The sequence below is a fragment of the Sturnus vulgaris genome, chromosome 3 (assembly GCF_052056855.1).
Source record: "Sturnus vulgaris isolate bStuVul1 chromosome 3, bStuVul1.hap1, whole genome shotgun sequence".
Taxonomy (NCBI): Eukaryota; Metazoa; Chordata; class Aves; order Passeriformes; family Sturnidae; genus Sturnus; species Sturnus vulgaris.
The window spans coordinates 90,484,886-90,506,830 of record NC_142245.1 but is presented as its reverse complement, the minus strand read 5'-3'; the positions used below and the strand labels follow the sequence as shown (position 1 = coordinate 90,506,830).

General features: G+C 40.6%; 1 protein-coding gene across 2 annotated transcripts in view; it reads left to right on the top strand.

Annotated features, from left to right (window-relative positions):
• The first annotated feature begins 4,404 nt into the window (after positions 1-4,404).
• LOC106862621 (E3 SUMO-protein ligase ZNF451) overlaps positions 4,405-21,945 on the top strand; it is a 33,906-nt gene continuing 16,365 nt past the window's right edge. Inside the window, exons 1-11 of one of the 2 annotated variants that reach the window (XM_014891777.2) lie at positions 4,405-4,541; positions 5,159-5,242; positions 8,537-8,620; positions 10,431-10,556; positions 11,963-12,074; positions 12,663-12,813; positions 14,157-14,283; positions 15,623-15,776; positions 17,696-17,843; positions 18,368-20,013; positions 21,085-21,219. In XM_014891777.2, coding sequence (XP_014747263.1) covers positions 5,162-5,242; positions 8,537-8,620; positions 10,431-10,556; positions 11,963-12,074; positions 12,663-12,813; positions 14,157-14,283; positions 15,623-15,776; positions 17,696-17,843; positions 18,368-20,013; positions 21,085-21,219 — 2,764 coding nt within the window. In that variant the 5' untranslated portion in view covers positions 4,405-4,541; positions 5,159-5,161. The remainder of the gene's footprint in view (positions 4,542-5,158; positions 5,243-8,536; positions 8,621-10,430; positions 10,557-11,962; positions 12,075-12,662; positions 12,814-14,156; positions 14,284-15,622; positions 15,777-17,695; positions 17,844-18,367; positions 20,014-21,084; positions 21,220-21,945) is intronic. The other variant, XM_088162243.1, reaches the window with a different exon arrangement.

Below are 21,945 nucleotides of genomic sequence, written 5' to 3'. Positions count from 1 at the left end.
AGTAAAAAACCCCAAACCATCAGATATCTAAATTTTCTCGATCAAGAGTAAGTGGCAGTATGCCATGTTGATACAAGAGGGAAACCAATGGTTATGAAGGCAATCAGTGTTTCACTTAGGGGTGTTGGGGGTTGAATTGTTTCCTTTTCTTTCTGTTGAATTTTTCCTATTGTTATGCTAAGTATTTGTGGCTACACCTCAGTAGCAATAGTTTCCTCTCGCAGGGGGGTGGGGGATAGGGGGAGACCGGACAAGGAAAGGTGGGACAGGGGTCTGGGCTCTCTCGGGCTCTCGCTTGGCCCGTGCTCCGATCCAGCATCTTCCCCACCATCCCAGCGCCGAGAGCCACGTTCCCTGCAGTCGAACACCGCTCTGCTGCTCTCCCACCTCATCCTACTACCTCCGGGCACTCTGCCGATGGAGGGCGGGAGTGGCTCCTCCATCCCTCTCACCCCTGGGCCGCTGCCGCCATCACCCAGCGCCTTCAGCTGCGCGGGGCCTGCCCTGCCCACAGCACCGGGAACTGAGCGCAGGGAGAGAGGGCGTGTGGCCAAAGGGACTGGAACTGAGCTATACTGTTCTGTTCTGTTGTCAATTTTTATAGCTGTTGTTGTTTCTGCTATTTTGCCTTGTTAGGTATCAGTAAAGAACTGTTATTCCTATCCCCATATCTCCTGCCTGATAGCCTCTGATTTGAAACTATAATAATTAGAAGGGAGGGGGTTGCACTCTGCATCTCAGGAAAGGGGTTCTCGCCTTTCCTTAGCAAATACCTGTCTTTCAAACTGAGACAGGGGAGCAAGAAGAGAAGCAAGAATGTTGAAATATGTTTGAATTAGAATCATAGAATTGTTCAAGTTGGAAGGGACCTTAATGATAATTTAGTTCAAACCCCCCTGTCGTGGGCAGAGACATCTTCCACTACATCAGGCTGCTCAAAGCCCCATCCAACCTGGCTTTGAACACTTCCAGGGATAGGACATCCACAATTTTTCTGGGCAACTTGTTCCAGTGCCTTACCACCTTCACAGTAAGGAATTTTTTCCTAATATTATTTAATCTAAACCTACTCTAAAGGGCACATAGTGAATATGTGGAATTAGTTGCTAAAGAGCATTACTGAGTTTATAAAGATCATCTTCTCTGAAACAGCTTCCACATCCTATGTGATATCCAGACTTCATGTGAGCTTTGGACTTGGAGATCTCATTAAGATCTCACAAAAACCCCTGCTTCTCCTTACCTCACCTCCCCCCCGCCAAGAAGTTCTGCATAATAACAATCATAAAATGGCCCAAAGCCCAACAACTGTTCTTTCACAGGAGTTAGATGAAACACACAAATTTTGGAATTCAGAGTTTTCTTAGCATATTGGAAATTATTGCATGGCAACTCCCATACTATTTTTTTTCTTTAACTGTATTGTTTACATACAAGGAGGAAATTTGGACTAGTCATTGCAAGAGTAAACATTTACATTAATTACTAAAAATTTCATATTTAAATGAGAATCATTTGCATAGGGTCAGAGTTTGGAAGAATAATGCCACCATGCTGCCCTAGTAATTTTTTACTACAGGACTTCATATTAACTATTCTCAAGAATCAAAACTTATCAAGTACAAATGCAAGCTTACAGAATGACTGCTATCAAACATTCCGTTAGCAAATTCAAGTTACAAATGCAAAATATTCAAGTTTAGGCAGCAACGACTTTCCAAAAGGCAGTCAGGTTTCCATTATTTTAATAATGAAATAAAACTAGACAAATGAGTGTTGTTTATACACTCCAACAAGAGTGATTAAGTCATACAGCTGTTAATGAGCACATAACTAGTAGATACAACTAGCAGCTCAGTATGTCTATCTTCTATCATAAAGCTGTTTTTATATTCATACAGAACGAGGCTTAAAACTAACAGTAGTAACTCAGTGTTTTCAAGGAAAATAAATGCACTAATTATTCCCTACAGTATGTGATATGATATTGCTGATAGTTGTTTATTCTCTTGCATAACACCAAAATTTAACATGCAACCTTGAATTCTTTCTCTGCTGTGTTTACAGGATTTGATAAGCACACACCAGTGAAGTGCTTTGTAGGTATACAAGCAGCTCTTTTATATTGACACGCAACTCACAGGTGACATTTACACTGTTCAGCTTACTCAAAGCCAAAGCATTGAGTAAAGATGATTCATCCTGACTTCTATTTTGGGTGGCAAAAAGTAATTATATGAAGAAGCGGGAGAGCAGTAGCAGATAAATAGCAAGAATCATGGGCGTGGGGGTCTGAGTGATGTTTTCTCAATCCTGGCAATGAGGAGCACTGATAGGACAAGTCAATACTTGTTGGCAGAACCTGTGTTGGTGACAAGGATTTGAGTTGTATGACCATGGGACCCTGCTTGCAAATCACGTTCTGCTTGACAGAGATAAGATCCACCTCACTAAGCAGGGCAAAGCTATTTTTACCAGTAGGATCACTGACCACATAAGCAGAGATTTAAACCAAGAATTGAGAGAGTAACCAGCAGCCTTGTAGGGGACTGATGGACACAGAAAACAGCAAAGGGCATAAGGTGATGTGGCAGGAACAGAACAGAAAATCAAAAAGATGGGGCTTAGCAGAGGTCACCTTCAGCTCTTGCTGTAAGTAAAGAAATGTCCATAAGACACTATAATGGATAAATCTCCCAGTCCCTTTCTAGATAGGAGCAGCCTCATGTTTGCAAGCCCTGGTCCTAATGTGGGAGTCAACCATTCAGGTATTTGCTGGAGGGACAATACAGCAGGACATAAGCAACCCAGGAGGTTTCTGGAGTGCAGTGGTAATTTCTTTCAAGTCATAAAGGAGTCAACAAGGACCAATAATGAGCAATGCTTTGCTGGACCTATACCCATGAAGGGATTGTGGGCAATGTAAAGCTCAAGGTAACCTTGGCCACAGTGAGCATGAGATGGTGGAAGCTCCAGATCCTGAGGGGAGGGTGAAGTATAAAAAGCAGGCTCACCTCCCTGGAGAGTGAATTTTGGTGTCTTCAAAGATCTGCCTAGAAAAGTCCCATGGGATATAGCCCTGGAGGCAAGAAGGGCTCAAGAAAGCTGGTTTATATTTAAGGATCACTTCCTCCAAGCTCAGGAACAGTTAATCCCTGTGAATAGGAAGTTAGGCAAAAATGCCACGAGGCCTGTGTAGATGAGCAAGGAATTCCTGGTCAAACTCTAACACAAACAGGAAGCATACAAAGTGTGGAAGCAAGGATGGCTTATCTCCGAGAAATATAGAAACACTGTTCAAGCTTACAGTGATGAAGTTAGGTAAGCTAAAGCATGACTGGAATTGGATCTAGCTAAGGATGTCAAAGACAGCAAGGACAGCTTCACCAGGTACAAAGATGACAAAAGAAAGACTAAGGAAAATGTAGGTCCATTGCTAAATGAGACATAAGACACAGTGTATGTCTTCACAGTACACAGTCTTCACTACCAAGATCAGCCTTCAGCAATTTAGGTTCAAAAAATCAGGGGGAAAGGCTGGACCAAGGAAGATGTACTCTTGCTGGGAGAGGATCAAGCCAGGGAATAAATTAGCAAACTGGGCATATACATGCTCAACCTATGGGCTCTGACAGGATGCACCAACAGGTACTGAGAGTGCTGACAGATGTGATGATGAGATCACTCTCGATTCTCTTTCATGGATCATGGTGTCTGGGACTGGTGCCGGAGGCTGAAGGAAAGCAAATGCCACCTCTATCTTCGAAAAGGTCAGGAAAGAGGAAGGCAGGAAGAACCACGGGCCAGTCAGCTACATCCTGATCCCCGGGAAAGTAATGAAATAGCCAATCCTAATAACTATTCCAGGCCTCTCAGCTACATGAAAATCATTGAGTTGTCAGTATGGCTTTACCACGTGGAAATCAGGCTTGACCAGACTGACAAACTTCTATGATAAACTGTCCTGGCAGATGAGTGGAGCAGCGACCACTGTGTACCTGGACTTGACCACTGCCTCAGCATCACCTCCTTCACAAAGGACCTTTGCAGATGCATGGGCTGGATAAAGCACCGTGTGAGGTGGCTGAGAACGCACAGAGACCGTGGCCCGGCCCGGCCCGGCCCGGCCCGGCGCAGCGATTTTGCCGCCTTCCCTGCCCTCGGCTGCCAGCCCCAATAGGCGCCCTTCCTCCCCCTCCTCTTCCTCCTCCTTCTCCTCCGGAAGCGGCGTGCGGATTTCCCCCCCGAGCCGGAACTCGATGCAGCCCAACTGAAGGCGGACGAGGGGAGGCCGGAAGGAGGAGAGAGCCCAAAAGAAGGAGAGAGCCGCAAAGAAGGAAAGAGCCCGGAGCGCCGGCCGGGGGGCCGCGCCATGGTGCTGCCGCGGTAGCGCCGGCACCTGCCATGGGGAACGCGGGGCGCAGCGGCGGCACCTCCCGATCCCGGCGAGCCGAGCCGCCCCCTCGCTCCGCCCCCGGGCCGCAGAGGAAGCGGGGACACGGCGGAGTCGGGGCGTTGGTGCCCGCGGGACGCGGCGGCGGGTGAGTGAGGCCCGCGGGCACGGCGGTTGCAGCAGGGCAGCGGTGGCGGGCGGAGCCCGGCGAGGCGCTGCAGGCCTGCCCGGCGTGCGGAGCCCGCAGAGCCGTGTGCCGCGGCACGGGAACGTGAGTCAGCACCGCAGCACCGCCGTTGTTTTAGAGCAGCAAGCTCGGCTCTCTGCCGCGGTCCTAGAGCGGCCCGAAGCAGCCACAGCAGCCGCAGCTGCTAAAACGCCCGAGCTCGCCCGCAGCTGTTACGGGCCAGCCTCGGCTCGTCGGTGGCTGAGCGCCGCTAGGCTGGAGCTCGGCTCTTGCTGGAGTTTCGGGCTCAGGCATGTCTTTGGGGTGCTACACTTCAGCTATGGCTGCTGGAGGAGTGTAGGTATTGGCGTGCTTTGGGGATAAAACCACGTGTTACACATTTGGAAAAATACAGTAGCGTGATTCGAGTCAGAGTCGTTTATCACTTACTGTGGTGTCACTGATCATTGAGAGTGAATGATAGAGACTTGAATACAGCTAGAATGCAAAGCCAAAGAAGGTATAAAGTGGAAAATGCTGTATAGTTAAAAGAAACTTACAAAGTGAAATTACATGTAGTATGTTTGGTTTCTGTTTAGATAATGGAGTCTCATAACTCTGACAGCCCTCGCAAGAGTAGCCCACCAACTTCTGAGAGTGAAGATGAGATTGAGTTTGTTGGAGTAAGTAGACCTTGTACTGGAAATACACTGCTTGTTGTAAAAGTACACTTTCAGTAGTCCAGTAAACAGGAGGGGGGGTCTTTGGCTCTGTTGATGATGATGGTATCTCGATGGAAATCTCTTGAATATAAAGGTGATTTCATTAGTGAATGTTTGTTGCAGATTACAACTTGAAGGTTTATGTGCCCTTTCTTGGAAGGGTATAAGATGATGTCAGTTGGTCCTGTAGAGAAAATGTGGTCTTGAGTATCTGAGCAGTGAATAAGCTTCATTTTCTTCAAATTGGGCAGTGAACAAGGAAACTAGTATAAGTAGGAAAGTGAAAGGATTGAAGGGCTGCTGGAACAGAACCTGAAAGAGATCTGAAACAAAAGAACTAAAATCAACACTTCTGGCTACCTTTCTTTTTTTTTTTTTTCTCTTGACTTTGCCTGTGGATAATAGGGATCCTTTGTGTAATTGTAATGCCTTGTGAACAAATAGATAATTCAAGTTGCTACAGCTGGTACCAAAAGCATCAGACTTAGAGGTGAGTTAGTTAATACACCAAATCAAGTAATGCACTAAAACTTGCTAGCTACCCATTAAAGGTTTTGCTTCCTTTACCTTTGTGGCCTTAAATATTAGATATTCAGAATAAAGTATTTGTCTCTCTGGCTTTTAGCATCACAGCAGGAACTGAATAAATTGGCAGTGGTGTTAGGAAGCAGCTCTTATTTCTGCACCCATCCCAAGTCAGCCAGGGACTTGAATTTTTCTTTATTTGCTAGGCTGTAATGTCAAAACTTTTAAAGTGCATGTTGATCAGTTCTTAGCAGTCTTAAAAGTTGAAAGTCTGCTGGGACAAAGATTTAGAGTACAATTAGTACAACGTGTGTCAATTTAAAAAAAATATTTTAATGTAAACTTGTTTTGTGGCAATATGTATGTTATGCTCACAATTATACATGTATAATTATTTCTCAAAGATAAGTTTGTAGTCACATACATGCGTGGTTACTGCGCTGCAAAGAGAGAGAAAGGGCAGCAACACATACGGACCTCTTTGGGGAAAAAAGGCCAATTTTATTGTACAGCGAGCCCATATTTAAAGTGTGTTACATGCAGCTAGGACAGGACAGTAGTTCATTGGACAGTTGGGAAAAACATCCTTGGGACAGCACCTCAGGATGTATCCCACAGGAAAGACACCAGGTGTTAATCTTTATTATGAATTCCACTCTGTTTTTCACAATGTTATCACTCTGGGAGACTTTCTCCCTAACTGAAGTTGTAGTCAGCTTATCAGCCTGGGAATGGACCTGAGAGTTAGGAGAAACCCAGGCCTGAAAAGAACTTCCAAGCTGTAATTGCCTAGCTCTCTAAATGTGTGTGTCCACAACATGAAAGCTAGTTTCATATTTTCTGTATGCTAGTGTGTATATAATTATGCAGAAGTTTAATTGTGCTGTTTAAGTAAACTGGGCTTTTGGTCTGAACACATAAAGCTAAAACAACAAACGAAACACTTTGCATGGTGTGTCAGTGAACAAAGTGTCCTGTTAGCTAGGCCAGATCACCCAAAGATGGAGTGAAATGAGGAAGGGCATGAAAGAGGGACCACTGTTTAGGGCTTTCAGAGAAAACTTCGGGATTAAAATGAGCTTCACAGTACTCCTTGAGAAGAAGCTTTCCTTGGAGACAAATATGAGGCTTCATCTTTACCAGTCACCAGTTAAACAAAATATGATTGTATTAACAGCTAAACTTGGTATTTTGCATAGCATAGTGAAATTACAGTTCTGCTGATGCTTCCAGGCAAAGCTGTGAATAACAGAAGAGATGCTGCAGATGCCTGGAGAATTAAAAACCTAGAAATTCTTCTACTCTTACAAGTAGCTGTGATTTATTTGCTCAGTGGCATGGCTGTTGGTTTGTGAGAAGAATCGCTTTTGAAGATTATTTAGGGAAGTAATTTACAAGTGGATCATGTTGGGGGTTTGGGGGATTTTTTAGATTGGGTGTTTGTATTGTTGGTTGGTGGGTTTTGGGTTTTTTTTTTTGTTTGTTTTTGTTTTGTTTTGTTTGTTGTTGTTTTTTTGTTGTTGTTGTTTTTTTCTTTGAAAGATAAGATATGAAGAGTGAGCATATCTTAGTGCTAGTACATCTGAATACTTTTATGTTATTCTGGGTGCCAAGTAGTCCAGTATAGTCAGCTAGAGAGGCCCCAGCTTTTAACTGTTCATGGAGAGCCTGTCCATGTTGGTTTTTTGAAATTACAGACTCTTTGTGTGCCGAGATTTATTCCCCCCCTTATCCAGTGGGGAGTTAGAACAGGTAGGATGAAGCTCTCTGATCCTCAGCTTCTTAACTCTTCCATAGCAATGGAATCCTCAGGATTGTCAGCATCTTTGCATTGCTATTTAGTTGAAGCATCTGGAAAATAAACTGATTAAAACTCTCATAACTTTCAGTTTGGGGCTTGCGTGAGGTAAGCAGTACACAAAAATTGCATAGAAAAAGACAGATTTTTAGGAGGAAAAAGAGCATTTCATATGTGCAGAAAACATTTAAACAAGTGTAACTTGTGTTAAATTTATTGTTTTGGCCACTTGAACTTCTGGGCTTGAAAGCAAATTACTCTGCATTTCAGCTGTCAGTTTTGTAAGTTTTTATTAGTTGTTGAGCCCTGAGAGTAAGTAACACAAATAAGAAAAATCTCTGCCCTTGAAGGAGCTGTTAGGATCAGAGCTGAACATTTCAAAACACATTATTGAGCTGGTTGGACAGTCAGGTGGTTAGAGTGTGTCTTTGAGCTCTTACTTCCTAACATCTGTTTATAATAAACGTTTAATTTCTTAAAAGTGTTGCAGAACCTGTCAGTTTCTACAGAAGCAAATCTGCAATGGGTTTTTTTAATATTTCATTTAGAAAACCATATATTTAATCATAAAGAGTTACTCTTGGGGGTAATTGGAGGCTGGCATTCATAGAAGCTTTTGTCATCTGTCCAACATTTCATCCCTCGTCTCCCCAGTGAGACAGAGGACTGTTCATGCCTGGCCAGCTGAACAGCTTTACTGCCTTGAAAGGTGGAAGAATGTAAAGAATGAGATGCATTAAGAGCAGCAGAGTGGATTCCATGCTGCTTTTCTCTCTGCTACTCATCATGAGACAGTAGGTCTTCTTAGCCTGCCCTAGTTGATTGTTAATATCTTGAAGAAACTGCCAATATATGGCAGAGATGGTACATTTTATCTCTGAAAAAGAGATATTTAATGCTTTTGTGTGTGTGTTTTTAACTTTTTTTTCCAGGAAGGACCTTTAAGGCCTGTCCTTGAATGCATTGATCTTGTCAGCAGTGAGGATGAAGAGCCTAACAGCAGTTCATATTTTCATGTGAGTATGTTGTAATATATTTTAGGACATCTTGGTTTAATAAAATAATTGGTCTTCTGAATTTTTCCTATCAGTTATTCTTCACACAAGCCTTGTTAGATGTATTTTTTGCAAGTACTAAATAACCAGTATTGAAATATTTTGATTGTTTTACTTGCTGTTGAATGAAAAGCAAGAATACCAGCACTTTACTTTTTCCAGAGCCATTTTTTCTGCCTTTAAATGACTTGGTGCTTTTGTCTTCTAGTCATCTTAACAAGTGTGTGGAAATAAAATGTCACTTTACATGCAGCCATGCAGAAGTTGGGATGTCCAGTTTCTAGCTTGAAAACATACCTGGTCTATAAGTCCCTTTGTTTCTAAAATAACTGTTTAAGAGTAATGTATGGGTTGAATGACCTTATTCCAGTGACAGTCTGGTTTTAGCTCAGCATAATCCTTCATAATCCATTCTAAGAATGTGCGAGTCAGAAGCAGACTCATCAGTTTTTCTATCCCCCAAATTTATTCTGCCTGCTCTGCAAGGCCTTTGAAAGGGACATTGACAGACCCTATTACAGTTGGTTTTGGCAGTAGTGACTATCTTTTTACTTTTGTTTTCCCATGTTGCAGCAGAGAATGTTTGTAATGAACCTCCTTCTTAAAGAAAGGTAGATCTGTACATCATGCACAGGCTGACATTACAGGGATAATTGCTAGAGCTGACTGTGTAAGAAGAGGAAACTACAGTGTATGGTCTATTCCTTAGGCTAGAAAAAGCTCATGATCTGCCTTTTTGAAGATAATGGGCACTGTTAGAGCAATGATAGGGCCTGCCCCTCTGTCACTCCAACAGGACACCCCGACTAGCTCTGGGCGAGCTTGTGCCAAGAGTGGCCCCTCTGCGGAATCTTATGGGAATCCAACGTAGGGGTGTGTAGTGTCCCCTACAGCGCTGTCAGCCAGTCCGAGGGAGAGCAAAGAATGCGAGGGAGGCCTTCAGTGGATCCAGGGACAGGTTTACTGAAGAGGGATAGGATACAGGACTGGAGTTCGGGGGGAGGACCCACCAAAGGCATGGAGAAAGGGCTTGCACAAACTTAAGTAAGGGCCCTCCCCCGTGGGAGGGTACAAGCGATTATGCAATGACTGAGAACAGGAGGCGTACATAACTAACCAAAAACAGGCGGGGACATCGGGGTATAACCAATGAGGCATTCGGGAAGAAGGGGAGGGACCAAGGAGGATTGGCAGCGCTCTGGGAGGAGATTAGGGAGAGGGGCGGGGAAGACTCTGGAAGGTGGGTTGGGAGTAGGGTTGCCGGACAAGGGTCGGGGCGGGAAGGGAGCCAACCATTACATACAGAACTGGGGGACATAACATAGGGCAGAACCATTACAATAAAAGAGATAATAATGTTATAACAATAGAAAACAGTAAACCACAACAGAGCAAGAATAATAGCAGTTTTCAGGTTTTTTAGATGGGCTGCATGTTGGCTTTGAAGTCAGGAGGGATTTTTTTTTTACTTAGAAGAACTTGCTTAGCTTTTTATTTGTTGGAGACTTCTAGGACACTCAGCACAATCATGCAGGTTCCTCTACTGCATGGTGAAGCTGATGTTTGTGGAGGGGAGGGTTGTTTTTGTTTGTTTCTTAACAGAAGTTACAGATGCTGTTAAAAAGGAAGAGAAAGCAGCACAGTAGCTCACTGAACTTAGGATAAGAGTATCTTTCCTGGACAATGTGGTGATGCTTGGGCATCACTTTTCATTGTGTTAGTGTCTCTTACATAACAATCACCAAATAAGAGTTTAACTTTGCAATTGTAGAGAAATACTGGGTGCAAGGATCACATTGACTATCAGAAGGAACGAGTTGCATCAACCCTGGATCGTCTGGCACGCCATGTTGAAGTAGAGAAACAGCAAAAAGAAGAGAAAAACAAAGCCTTTAAGGTATGGGACATGTTTTATTTTGGAAGACTTGCATAATAAAGGCCTTGTAGTCACAAGTTCCTTTGTTTTCACTACTAAGTAAATAAAATAATTGGTGAGGTATACCTGGAATTCTCTTTCTGGGGTATTGTATGAAACTCAACATGGACTTCATCTTTTAGTGGTTTTTAATTCATCCATTTTCTAGACTTATTGCAGTTTCTAAGGAGGAAAAAATTAAATTAATGAAAACCAATGGCTAAAACTTGGTTTCTTGTTTGTATATATAGCAGAGGAACCTTATTATCAATTATTCTGATATTCTAATGTTTCAATTAATTGAAAAATTAGTTATCACAAATCACCATGCAGCAAGCCTTGCTATTTATCTACTTTTGTCTGAGATTTTTGGGAAACTCTTTGCCACATTAAATCTTTATCAGGTAGTATTTCATAACGGGATAAAATTTTCAATGTTTACGGCATAATTTTAAAGTTGAGTCCTATTAGTTGCACTTTGCAGCCGTTTGAAAAGGATGTACTTTTTACTTTACAAACTGGGAGGTACAGTCAGTGGGCTTAATGGTAGGACTGCTCTTAATGGGAGCTGAACATCTTCAAGGAATGAATTACAAGAACTTCATGGAATTGAACAGGGACAAATGTAAATTCAGAGCTGGCAAAATGTGCTGACTTCACAGCCTGATTTTCTCAACACTGTTAATGGCTTTTAAAATCACATAATTCTGCTGTAGTTACCGCTTGTTACAGTCTATGGTAGATTGTGCAACTGTAATACAGCAGAATAAAAGGCTAGATTATGTCTAGTTCAAGGTAGCCTTGAAGTCTGGAGGCCTACATCCCCTTTCTGTCTCTTCCACTTTGAATTTGGCCACCTGTTTATGTCTTCATATACAGTTTTTCAACTGTAAAGTGGAATCAGAGATAACTGTGTAGCTTTTAAAGCAGCTTGAGAATGAAGACTAAAATATCCTTTTGTTAAAGATGAATATTTTCCTCCTGCCAGGCCCTTTGCTCTTCATCAGGTAATGCAAAGTGCAGAGTTAAGTTTAGTCTTCAGAATGAAAACACCTTTTTCTTTTCTTTTTTATTTTTCTATTACTTTGCATTTTTATTATATTAAATAGAAGTCAGTTGAGTTGTAAGATCTTTTTCCCCCCTCACTTAGGTTTTTGTGGGTATGTTTTTAGGAACCCATATGTAAGTTTTGACATACATACTTAATCGTTTTGGGTGGTTTTTTTTGGTTTTTTTTTGGTTTTTTTGGGGTTGTTTTTTTTTTTTTTTTTTTTTTTTTTTTTTTTTGGGTTTTTTTTTTTTTTTTGGTTTTTTTTTGTTTTGTTTTGTTTTGTTGTTGTTGTTGTTAAATTTGATCACAACATTATCTGGTATATTTTTTCCCATAGGAGAAAGTTGATTCCCAATACGCTCATGGGTTGCAAGAATTAGAATTTATTCGGGAACACAGTGATACAGAAGCGGCAAGGTTATGTGTGGATCAGTGGTTAAAAATGCCAGGTAAGAAGAGGAAACTGAGTGATGGTTTCTAAGTCTTGTATTGCAGAGTAGAACATGTGAAAATTGTGTTGACCTTGCAGGTGCCTTGTGCATAACCAAATCGTACAATATATAATTCTGCTAAAGCATATAATTTGAAAGTTACTAAACATTTATCTCCATGAAAGCCATTCTTGTAATGCTTTGCAACTTAGAAAACTTGAGATACAAAATCTAAAAGCCAATAAGGCAACGTTAATTATTTTTATAAGCAAAGTTACTAGGAAGAAAAAATATTACTGTTGAACTGCTACTTGGGAAAGTGTAAGTAAATGTAACTTCACAATGTTTAATGGATTTGGAATAATGGAGGACGTGGAGGAAGGTTGTCAAATCGTTTGAAGAGTTACACTACTGGGAATTGAAGAGACAGTGAAGGAGCAGACTTACTGTAGTAGGATTGAAGGACAGTGAGTGGATTGTTAGTTCAATTTTAAGAATCACTACAATTTGATTCTGGAATGTTTTAGGGCTTGTGTATTATTTGTTTTCTTAAGCCTCTGGTTAAAAAATTCAGCTTCTGGTTAAGTACTTTGTTTTGGAACACAGGTCTGAAACCAGGCTCTATTAAGGGTGGAAGGAGGAGTGTTAATAAGAGGATGGGTCAGACTCAAGTCAACAGCAGTCCCAAATATTGTCCTGTGATGCATTGCAACAGACGGTTTGATAATGTACATCTTCTTCTAGGTCATCTTCAAAGGTAAGGAGATACATTGCAAGAGTTCAGTGCAAGGAATAATAAATAATAAAAGAATATGCTCTAACTTAGGAGATCAGCATCGTCTGCTTTAAACTGCCTGTACCGACAAAGCTCCATTTTGAGAACCAATTAAAATGTTAAAATTTATATAGATAAGCTTCATGGGGATTTTTTTTTTGGTTGGTTTAGTTTTTTAACTTGATGTGTATGGTTTGTTTTTTTTTCATTCAGAATTGATGTCTTCCTCTTGTTGAGCATTTTTTCAATATCTGAGTTTTTTTTGAGAAGTAAGATTTCTGTACTCCAGTTTAGTTGTATCTTCATCCAAACTTGAAACAAACCAAAAGGCTAACTTATGCAAGTTATTGGTAAGATGAAAAGTCTCTAATGCAGGGAAAGAGGAGCAAAAGCTGTAGGCTGTGTGTTCATTCCTGATCTTGCTAGTCAGTACTCAGTGTGTCTGTGTTCAATTCCAGCAGATACTGCCTTTTAACTAGTAAATGTATCCATAGGCAGCATGGTGAGAAGTTGAGGGGAGTGTCATGGGTTACCACATAGGCAGCTCAGTCCCACACAGCTGCTGACTCACTCACCCTAGTGGGATGTAGGGTAAAAGTGAGAAAGCTCTGGGCTGAGGTAAAAACAGTTTAATAAGTAAACCAAAAGCTGCACGCACATGCAAAGCTAAATCCTTATTTAGGATTGACAGGCAGAGCTCTATCACAAGTGATGGTTACTTGGAGTGATGGCATTTGTCTTGCCCACTAACTCCCCTTCCTCCTCCACCCAGCTTTTACTGCTGAGCATGATGTCTTTTGCTGTGGGATGTCTGTTTGGCCACTTGAGGTCAGGCGTCCCAGCTGTGTCTCCCAACAGCTTGCTGGTGGGACCGTCTGAAAAACAGAGAAGACCTTGGCACTGTGCAAGCATTACTCAGCAATAACTGGAACTTCTCTGTGCTATCAACACTGTTGTTCATAAATCCAAAACACAACAACCATACAAGCTGCTACAAAAAATGAACTCCATTCCAACCAGAGCTAGTATAGGGAGATAAAAATATCTGTGTAGGAAATTAAGGCTTTGTTAATTCTCATAAAAGCAGTATGATTTCTCTCCAGAGTAGCCATTTTAACACATAAGCTGCAGGGAGAATCGTCTCTGTACAGGACACTTCAACTGATACATTTCATGATAGGGGAAGTAAGGAATTTTTATAGTTTAGGTTTGTTAGATAGGGGGGTTTTGTCTGATAAATTCTGTCCTTTGAAGCTTTCCCATTAAAAAAAAGCAATTTGACTATTTGGAGGGGACTAGTTTGCTAATTATTTCTTCCTCTCCAGGTTTGATCATTCTCCTTGTGACCCAACAGTCACATTACATGGACCCCCACATAATGCTGTTGCTTGTGTGATATGCTGTGAAAGATTTTCAACCTCTCAGCAGTACAGTGATCATCTTTTATCTAAGGCAAGAGCATAAGGATAAATAACTCGTCTGACTGAATGTAGTAGAAGGTTTAAGACTTAAAATTACGCATTGATTTTTTTTTTGGTGGGGTTTTTTGTTTTGTTTTTTCTTGAACCCTCTTTCTGTCGCCTCTCTTTTACTCTTCAAGATAGTTTTCTCTGATTCTTCTCTGTTCCAAATACCTGGTGTAGCCTCACAGAATTCCCTTTAGATGTGACCATTAGGTTGTACTTTCTGGTATGCTTTCAAGAGGACCGTAGTTTTGTCTTGAACCTCTTGTCCATCTATTGGTGTTGTTGATAGGTATTACCTTTGTTTGCATTTCCAAAACTATGAAAGGTAAAGGCAGAAAGTTAGGGTGAAATAAGTGACACCAAAGAGAAGCAGCAGAAGGGAGATGGGGGGTTTTATTTTAGCAGCCTGGTGTTGAATTGGATAATTAATAGCATTTTCAAAATTGGGTGTTTTTATAACAAATACTCTCACCTAGTCTCCAGAAGCTGCATTAAATTCGGGGAAGTTTTAGAATTTCTGAAAATCAGACTATATGTTGCTTGTGGTAATAACTCTTGATATGCAGTCGTAGTTGACAAGCTGAAAGATTGCATTTTAGTGTGTTCCTAGTCTTTTTCCATTGCTTCAAAGTTGTGTGCCTCTGTGTCCAGGGACATTAGCAGCCAAGGTGGGGGAAGGGCAGTGAGTGTTTTCTTGCAGACAACAAGAAGATGGGGATTACTCTCATGTGTAAGGATGGGGAGATAATCCTAGTCAAAGCTCTGAGCATATAATGAAGATTCTTGAAGTGCTGTAGAAAGATGCAAGCAAAAATATCAGAAGTAGAACTAAAGGATTTTTGCTCTGAAGTTGATGTAGAAGGCAAAGTGGGTGGAAGAAGTTCACTTCTATAAAATATATATATATATTCTGAGGAGCAGCATTTTGGGGAGTTAGAGGTTAGCAAGATGAAGGAAGAAGTGGCATGAGGTGAAACAGCTGCTTTATTGACAGAGGAACTTTTTCTGAGAGCCTGGGTAAAGGGAATGGCTAAGAATTGCTGGAGGTGCTTCTCCCAGTGGTGCAAGAAGGAGATGGAGAAGTTGACAGTGCAGTAAGGGTGGATGAGTAGCTAGGTTTGACAGTGATACTTTGGCCAGTTCCTTGTGTCTTGTGAGCTGAAATGCAGAGGGATAGGCTGTAGATAAATACAGATGTGGTAGCTGAAAACCTGAAAGTGAAAAAATTACCACAGAAATGAGAGAGGAATGGGAGGACATGAGAACTGAGCCTGGTTTCTTGACTTAATTTTAATCATTAATTTTTTAATCATTTTCTCTTACAGCTAAATGAAAATGATGGGCATAAAAAAGGTATTCCTCCACAGCATATTCAGTGTTTTGCATGCCCAAACTGCTTCCTTCTTTTCACCAAAAGAGATGAGTGTTTGCAGCATATGTCGCAAGAGAACCACGTCCTCCAGATTTCTGAACCAAGTGGTATGTTGCTACGAAGGGTACTGCTTATAATTTTTTCTGATAATTCATCCTTAAGATAGGAAGTGACTTACATTTTTCTGCAGCATAAAAAGGCTTAAGGTTTTAAAGTTTGTTATTAATGAATTCTTACTTTTCTTTTCAGAACTTAAATGTGATGCTTTGAAATTAATATTTTTGTGTAGAAATGATTCCTCTACCAGACTTGGTGTAATGAGATACTGTTGAGTCTCTCATACAAGCCTTGCATCCTCCAGTGACTCTATGCAACTACTTTCCTGAATAATCTTATATTTAGCATGTTGATAGAGACTCAGAGCAAAACACATAAATTTCTTTTTCAATTCCAGTCAGAGTGGCTGTTGTGTTCCTTCCCCTTACTCTACAGTCTATAGTGTGCTTGGAGGCTATTTTTCTTGTCAGCATCTTTGGCATTCCTGATGGCAAACACTTGTGAAAATGTCTTCTCCATATAATTGCAAATTTAGAGTGCTTAGCTGGAACGCTGCTGCCAGCCTGATGTCTTGCATGCACTACATGGCTGCTGAAGGCTGACATACTGGTTGTGTTGTGAGCTGGCAGCATCCTGCACCATGCTTAATAAAGTCCAGAAGAAAGATCTGTCTGATCATGGTGTTGCAAAGAGGGTTAATGACTAACATAGCTGTAGTGACTTTTTATTTTTGACATAAGCAACGGGCATTAAAGCATTTACTTCAATGCTAGCTGAACTGCTAAGCAGCCATATTTTAGACATTGTAACTCTTTGGACAAGCATACATGGCCAGAAGGATTCATAGAGTTATTACTTATCTTCATAAGTAATCTTATCTTCAAACTTCTGCCCTCCCCTAGAGTGGCTTCAGGAAATGTACAGGAAAGGCAGGATTTGAAGGAATTCCCTTCAGGTCAAGTCAGTACTGCTGCCGTCCTGTAGTGAAGTGATAGTCAGTTCCATGGTTATACTTTACCTTATGCATTGTCACTCTAAGGTATTTTTATTCTCAGATAGGTTATTCTGAATGTGATGACTGCAGATGCTTTTAAATTCAGGTCATAGGTTTTTAAAAAGATTAGTGGTGAGCTATTGCTTTGAAAAGTATTAGTGTTTAGTGTTTTCTTCTTCAGAGATGGAGAGTGCTTAACTCCGTATAAAAAATTGAGTGCTCCATTTTTTTTCTTTGCATTAGTAAGGATTCATGATTAATAATTACCAGCGTGGTCTGAGATCTGCCAGTGCAGTTAGCTGAAAGGTGTAACCTCAAATTACTGCCTACTGATCATCACATCTTACTGAAACAGAAAGTCAAAGAGAATTTGCCTGCTAAGGTGTGGAACATGAACAATATATAACCCATAAACCGTTTTCCATTCTCTTTTCAGTAGAATTTTCTTATTCTGCTGGTACTGGAAGTTACTTTTGGAGTATATACTCAGAACAACAGAAAGTCCTGCATCTGAAAAGTTAAGAATTAACATTAAATATGGGAAGAAGAGAAAGAGATGGTCAGAATATGTGGCAACTTGTTAAATAAATTGCATGCTTTTAAAAAAAATACTCTATAGCTTAAAACAAAATTTTGTGTAGTGGAAGTAGACAGCTGGTAATAGGTGGAGAAGAAAAATGTAAGAACCTTCCTAAGAGAGATATTGACCTAGGCATTGTAGAAGGAGGAAAAGGGAAGTCAGTCACCAAGTATGAAAAAGCAAGATGCAAACGGATTCAGGTATGAAATGGTTACAGAAGTTTAAAAAATTCAGGGTTTAGTTACAGCTTCCATTGCACAGTTACTGTAGCTCAGCTGACATTTGTTAACTTGCTTCCTGAACCCTGTGACAAACGAGTAGCAATAGTAATTACATCATCAGAGAGTTGAAATTCTATGGAAAAACTCTAAATTTTATACTGTTCTGTTTTATAGATGCAGTGAAGTCTGGCCATCCACTACCTTTTCCATCATTTGCAAAGAACCTCTTGATATCTCTGTGCAAAAAGGTCTCCTTCCAAGTGAAGTGTATGTCCTGCTTCAAGATACTGTGCTCACATATGGAATTAACGGCTCATTTCAGGTTTGTGAAGGGTGGTTGTCTTTATAATGTGAACATCCATAGATCAATGACAAGTATGCAGACGTGCTTTTAGTAGCACTAGTGGATTTCAGGGCAGCTAGGACCATTTGAATGTTGACTTCCTGAATAAACAATGAAAAGCCTGCCCCCTTCACTTTGCCCAACACTGCAGGAAGCTGATCAGTGTCAGGATCCTTGTATTTTCTGTAACAGAGCAACTAAAGTTGTTCTCTGTTCCACTATTTCTAATTTGACAGCATTGGATTTTGAGAATGTACAGTCAAAAACATAATCATCAATCTACATGCTAACTTTGGAAATTAGCACCTAATTCTCTTCTAAGTTCAGGGACTAAATATGCATTGCATAGTTTTGTTGGCAAGCTGGTAGTGGGTTAAAGTACATAGAGGACACTTTCTATGCACTTACTACTGTAGCTACTTGGTAATATACCAAATACATATGAAAGTTTAAAAATGTTTCAGGTTATGATATAACCTCTTTATGTTTTTAATCCATTCTAGAACACGTTGTTATAATTCTGGGCCCATGGCACTGTCAAAGAAAAGCATCTCCCAAGTTGCAGAGATATTTAAAATGAAAGGTCACTGTGAGAACTGTGATGAACTGTTTGCTGATGAGAATCAGTTGACCCAACACAAACAAACCACTCAACATAACATTAGAGTTTTTACTACACTGGAAGAGTCCATCTTGATGTTTTGCCATGTCAATGGAAAACACAAAAATCAATCTCATTTGTGCTACGTTGTGGAACGGTCAAGACCACTACTTAAAAGACATTTGAGTCCAGATGAGTCCTCCAGTGAAATGGGGACTGCTTCTTCAAAACAGAAGAAAAATTCAAAAGATAAAAGTGAAGATAAAGTTGCAAACCAAAGTCAAGGTAGTGCTTGCAAAGTAAAAGCCTGGTTTTGTGAATGCCTTCAAAAGTTTTTTACAGAAGAGTCAGTAGAAAAGCACATCTTATCAGCAAATAGGATCTGTCACAAGTGTGCTGTGTGTGGAAAGCTGGCTGAAAATTCAAGCATTATTCGCCTGCATATGAGTCGATTCCATGGAGGAGCACACTTGACTAATTTTCTTCTCTGGTGCAGAGCATGCTCTGTAGATCTTAGAGAAGAGGATATTATGGGACACATAACTGAATTTCATGGTGGACATAGTTACTACTATGAGCAAGAAGCTGTAGAAGACAAACCTATGCCATCTGCTTCCGATGCAGTGAGCATTTCTGCAGGCGGAGATAAAGACTGCATTTCCGGCCCTATGGAACTCTCCCCGGAAAATGGTCCTGTTGTGGGAAAATGGCAGTGCCGCATTTGTGAGGAGATGTTTGAGTCTGAAGAAAGCGTTAAACAACATTGCATGTCCTTAGAAAGCCATGCATTTCACAGGTACTCGTGTGCCTTATGTAAAAATCATTTTCGGAAAGTAGGAACGCTACAGCGGCACTTCCAAGAGCATCATGATCAGGAGATACAGACTCAATACTTCTGTGGCCTTTGTGGTAATCTCTTCTTCAACACAGAGGAGGAATTTCTAATCCATTACAAGGCAGTTCATAGCATGGACTATACATTTGTGCCTGAGCAGATGGAACTATCCATAAAAAAAGATGAGGACTTCCTCCCAGTTGAAGAAGGAGACCGTTTAAACTGTGGTTGCCGGACAACTTACATCTCCAAGATAAACAGGAGCAAGGATTATGAGAATTGTCAGAAAGCCATGCTGCAGAAAGGAAATTTATGGTTTCGATGCTGCTTGTGTTCTGCAACAGCACAGAATATTGCTGATTTGAACAGTCATCTCGAGAGTCACATGTCAGTAAAATCTAAGGGAGAGATGTATGTAGTTAGATGTGCTGCATGCAGCAAAAACTTTGATGATCTTCAAAGTGCACATCAGCACTACCACATGAAGCACTGCTTCTTGCAGAAACCTGATGTACCAAGTCTTGCATCAGAATCAGAAGACACAGTATTCAAGTTTTCAGCAAGTGGGGCTTGTGTGGTCAGAAAACCTCATAGGCAACAATTTCAAGCATCTCCATCCAAAACTCAGGACAGACCACAGTTTTCTCCTCTGCAGGGTCCAGTAGAGGGAAAGAAAATAAAAAATGAGGACTTAGAAGAAGAACTTAGTGAAAGTATGTAGAAAATTTCTTTCGACATTAGAAAAGTATTGCTGTCCTTAACACAGTGTTTCATTGTCAGTACATGTCACGTATCTTTGGGTTAAATCTGGTCTATAAATGAGCTCAGAAGTTAGTACTTGTTTCTCAAATACTGAATTCTCAGTACTTGAATTTCCAAAACTCAGACTCCACAATTTATTGTTGTATGCCATAGGTATGAAGTTTTGGGAAAAAAACAAACAAAAAGGTAGATGTGAAAATCCTGAGACTGAAATTTTGATTTTCAAATTAGTTTGGAGCATAATTTTGTGTTAAAAGGAAGAGGACCATCAAGGATACCCCAATTAGAGATCTAATGCCTAGAAGTGTAAATGTGATCTATCATACACATTTAAAAGAAACTTGCCTTCTTTATATATATAAATATTTATGAGCCCGTTAGTGCTTTCTGTGTGGGCAGTGCTGTTATATCACCATCATCTCAGCTTTCTTAGCTTGACAGAAAGCACTGTCAGCTGAGGATTTATATTCCCAGTATGTATTGGGTTTTTTCCCTCAAGCATGCAATTTTTTTTCAAGTTCATTGTCGCTTCTAAGAATGACATTGAGAATGCTGAATGTGTTCAGAAATTGGAAGTGTTTCTTGATTACTAGTGGTGTCACAATGCTTTTGATTAAGAGGTTAATATTTATGTTAGAAGTACAGCAAAAAGTGCATATCTAAACATTTTATGTGCTTTAATGCATGCAGGCAGTTCAATGTCACAGAGACTTGCCATAGTCAGGAGTACACAGCTGGATATTAAATGAGTTACTAAAGTGTCTTGGTGCAGGATGACAGCCTTCTGTACTTACCACAAAACTATCCAGGTCTACACCATCATACAGCCAGATTCTACTCTTCTCTCTAATTTGTGCATCATTAAGTGCTAATTCAGTTATTTTAAAATCTATGCAGTCACCAAATAACATTGTATTTTGTAACTTTTCACTTACGTATGTGACTGTAAGAATTCTCAAAAGCAAATTGGTTGGCCAAAAAGTCACGTGAATTTTAAATGTGTCCTTTTTATCCCATTGAAGATGGTGAACTTCCTGATCTAGACTATCTGAGCACCATGACTCACATTGTGTTGGTGGATCTGGACAACTGGGGAAGCTTTTTCACACAGCTGCCAGCTAACCTGAACCAAGGGACGTTTATCTGGGGTTTTCAAGGTAAAAAATGTTTGAAGTAAATTAAAATGTAAGATTAACAAGTCTTCACATGTACTTGAGCAGAGATTCCTTGAATCTGAGAGAGTGAAGAACAGGAGCAAGTAGGTACTAGGCTTCTAAAGTTGCAGTATCACAGGCACCATGTAACAGAAATGTTCTTGGACTTTTCAAACTCCATCTAAACCTCCACTGCTCTTACTATTCCCTGTAGAATAGTTCCAGAATTGCAGAACTGTTGAGGAGTCTTTCTGGCTTCTCTGATGAGCTTACTTAAGCTGTATTATATTTTCATAAGTATCAGGACAGCCATAATACTCAGATTATATTAACTCCTAAGTCCTTCTCATAAGGCTGGGATTTCTTATTTTGGTTTGGATTTTTCATTCCAGAAGGCATGATTTTGCACTCTTAGACTTTTAATTTTGTTCTGTGTCTGGCTTGTTCTGTTAAGAGTGGTCCTGGTCATCCTGTACAGCAATAGGTGTATGTCCCATTTTGAAGATACAAGGGATTGATGGAACTCACACTGTCATGGGTTTCAGAGAATGATAGAATGGTTTGGGTTGAAAGGGACCTTAAAGATCATACGATTTTGCAAAGTCTGCCAGTAGCATCCCTTAACTTGATACTTCTGCTTATCTGACTGTTTTTTGAAACAACTGCTTCTTCACATCATGCTTTTTCTACAGGTTTTCTCTTTATGGTTATTTTGTCTGTGGTACATTG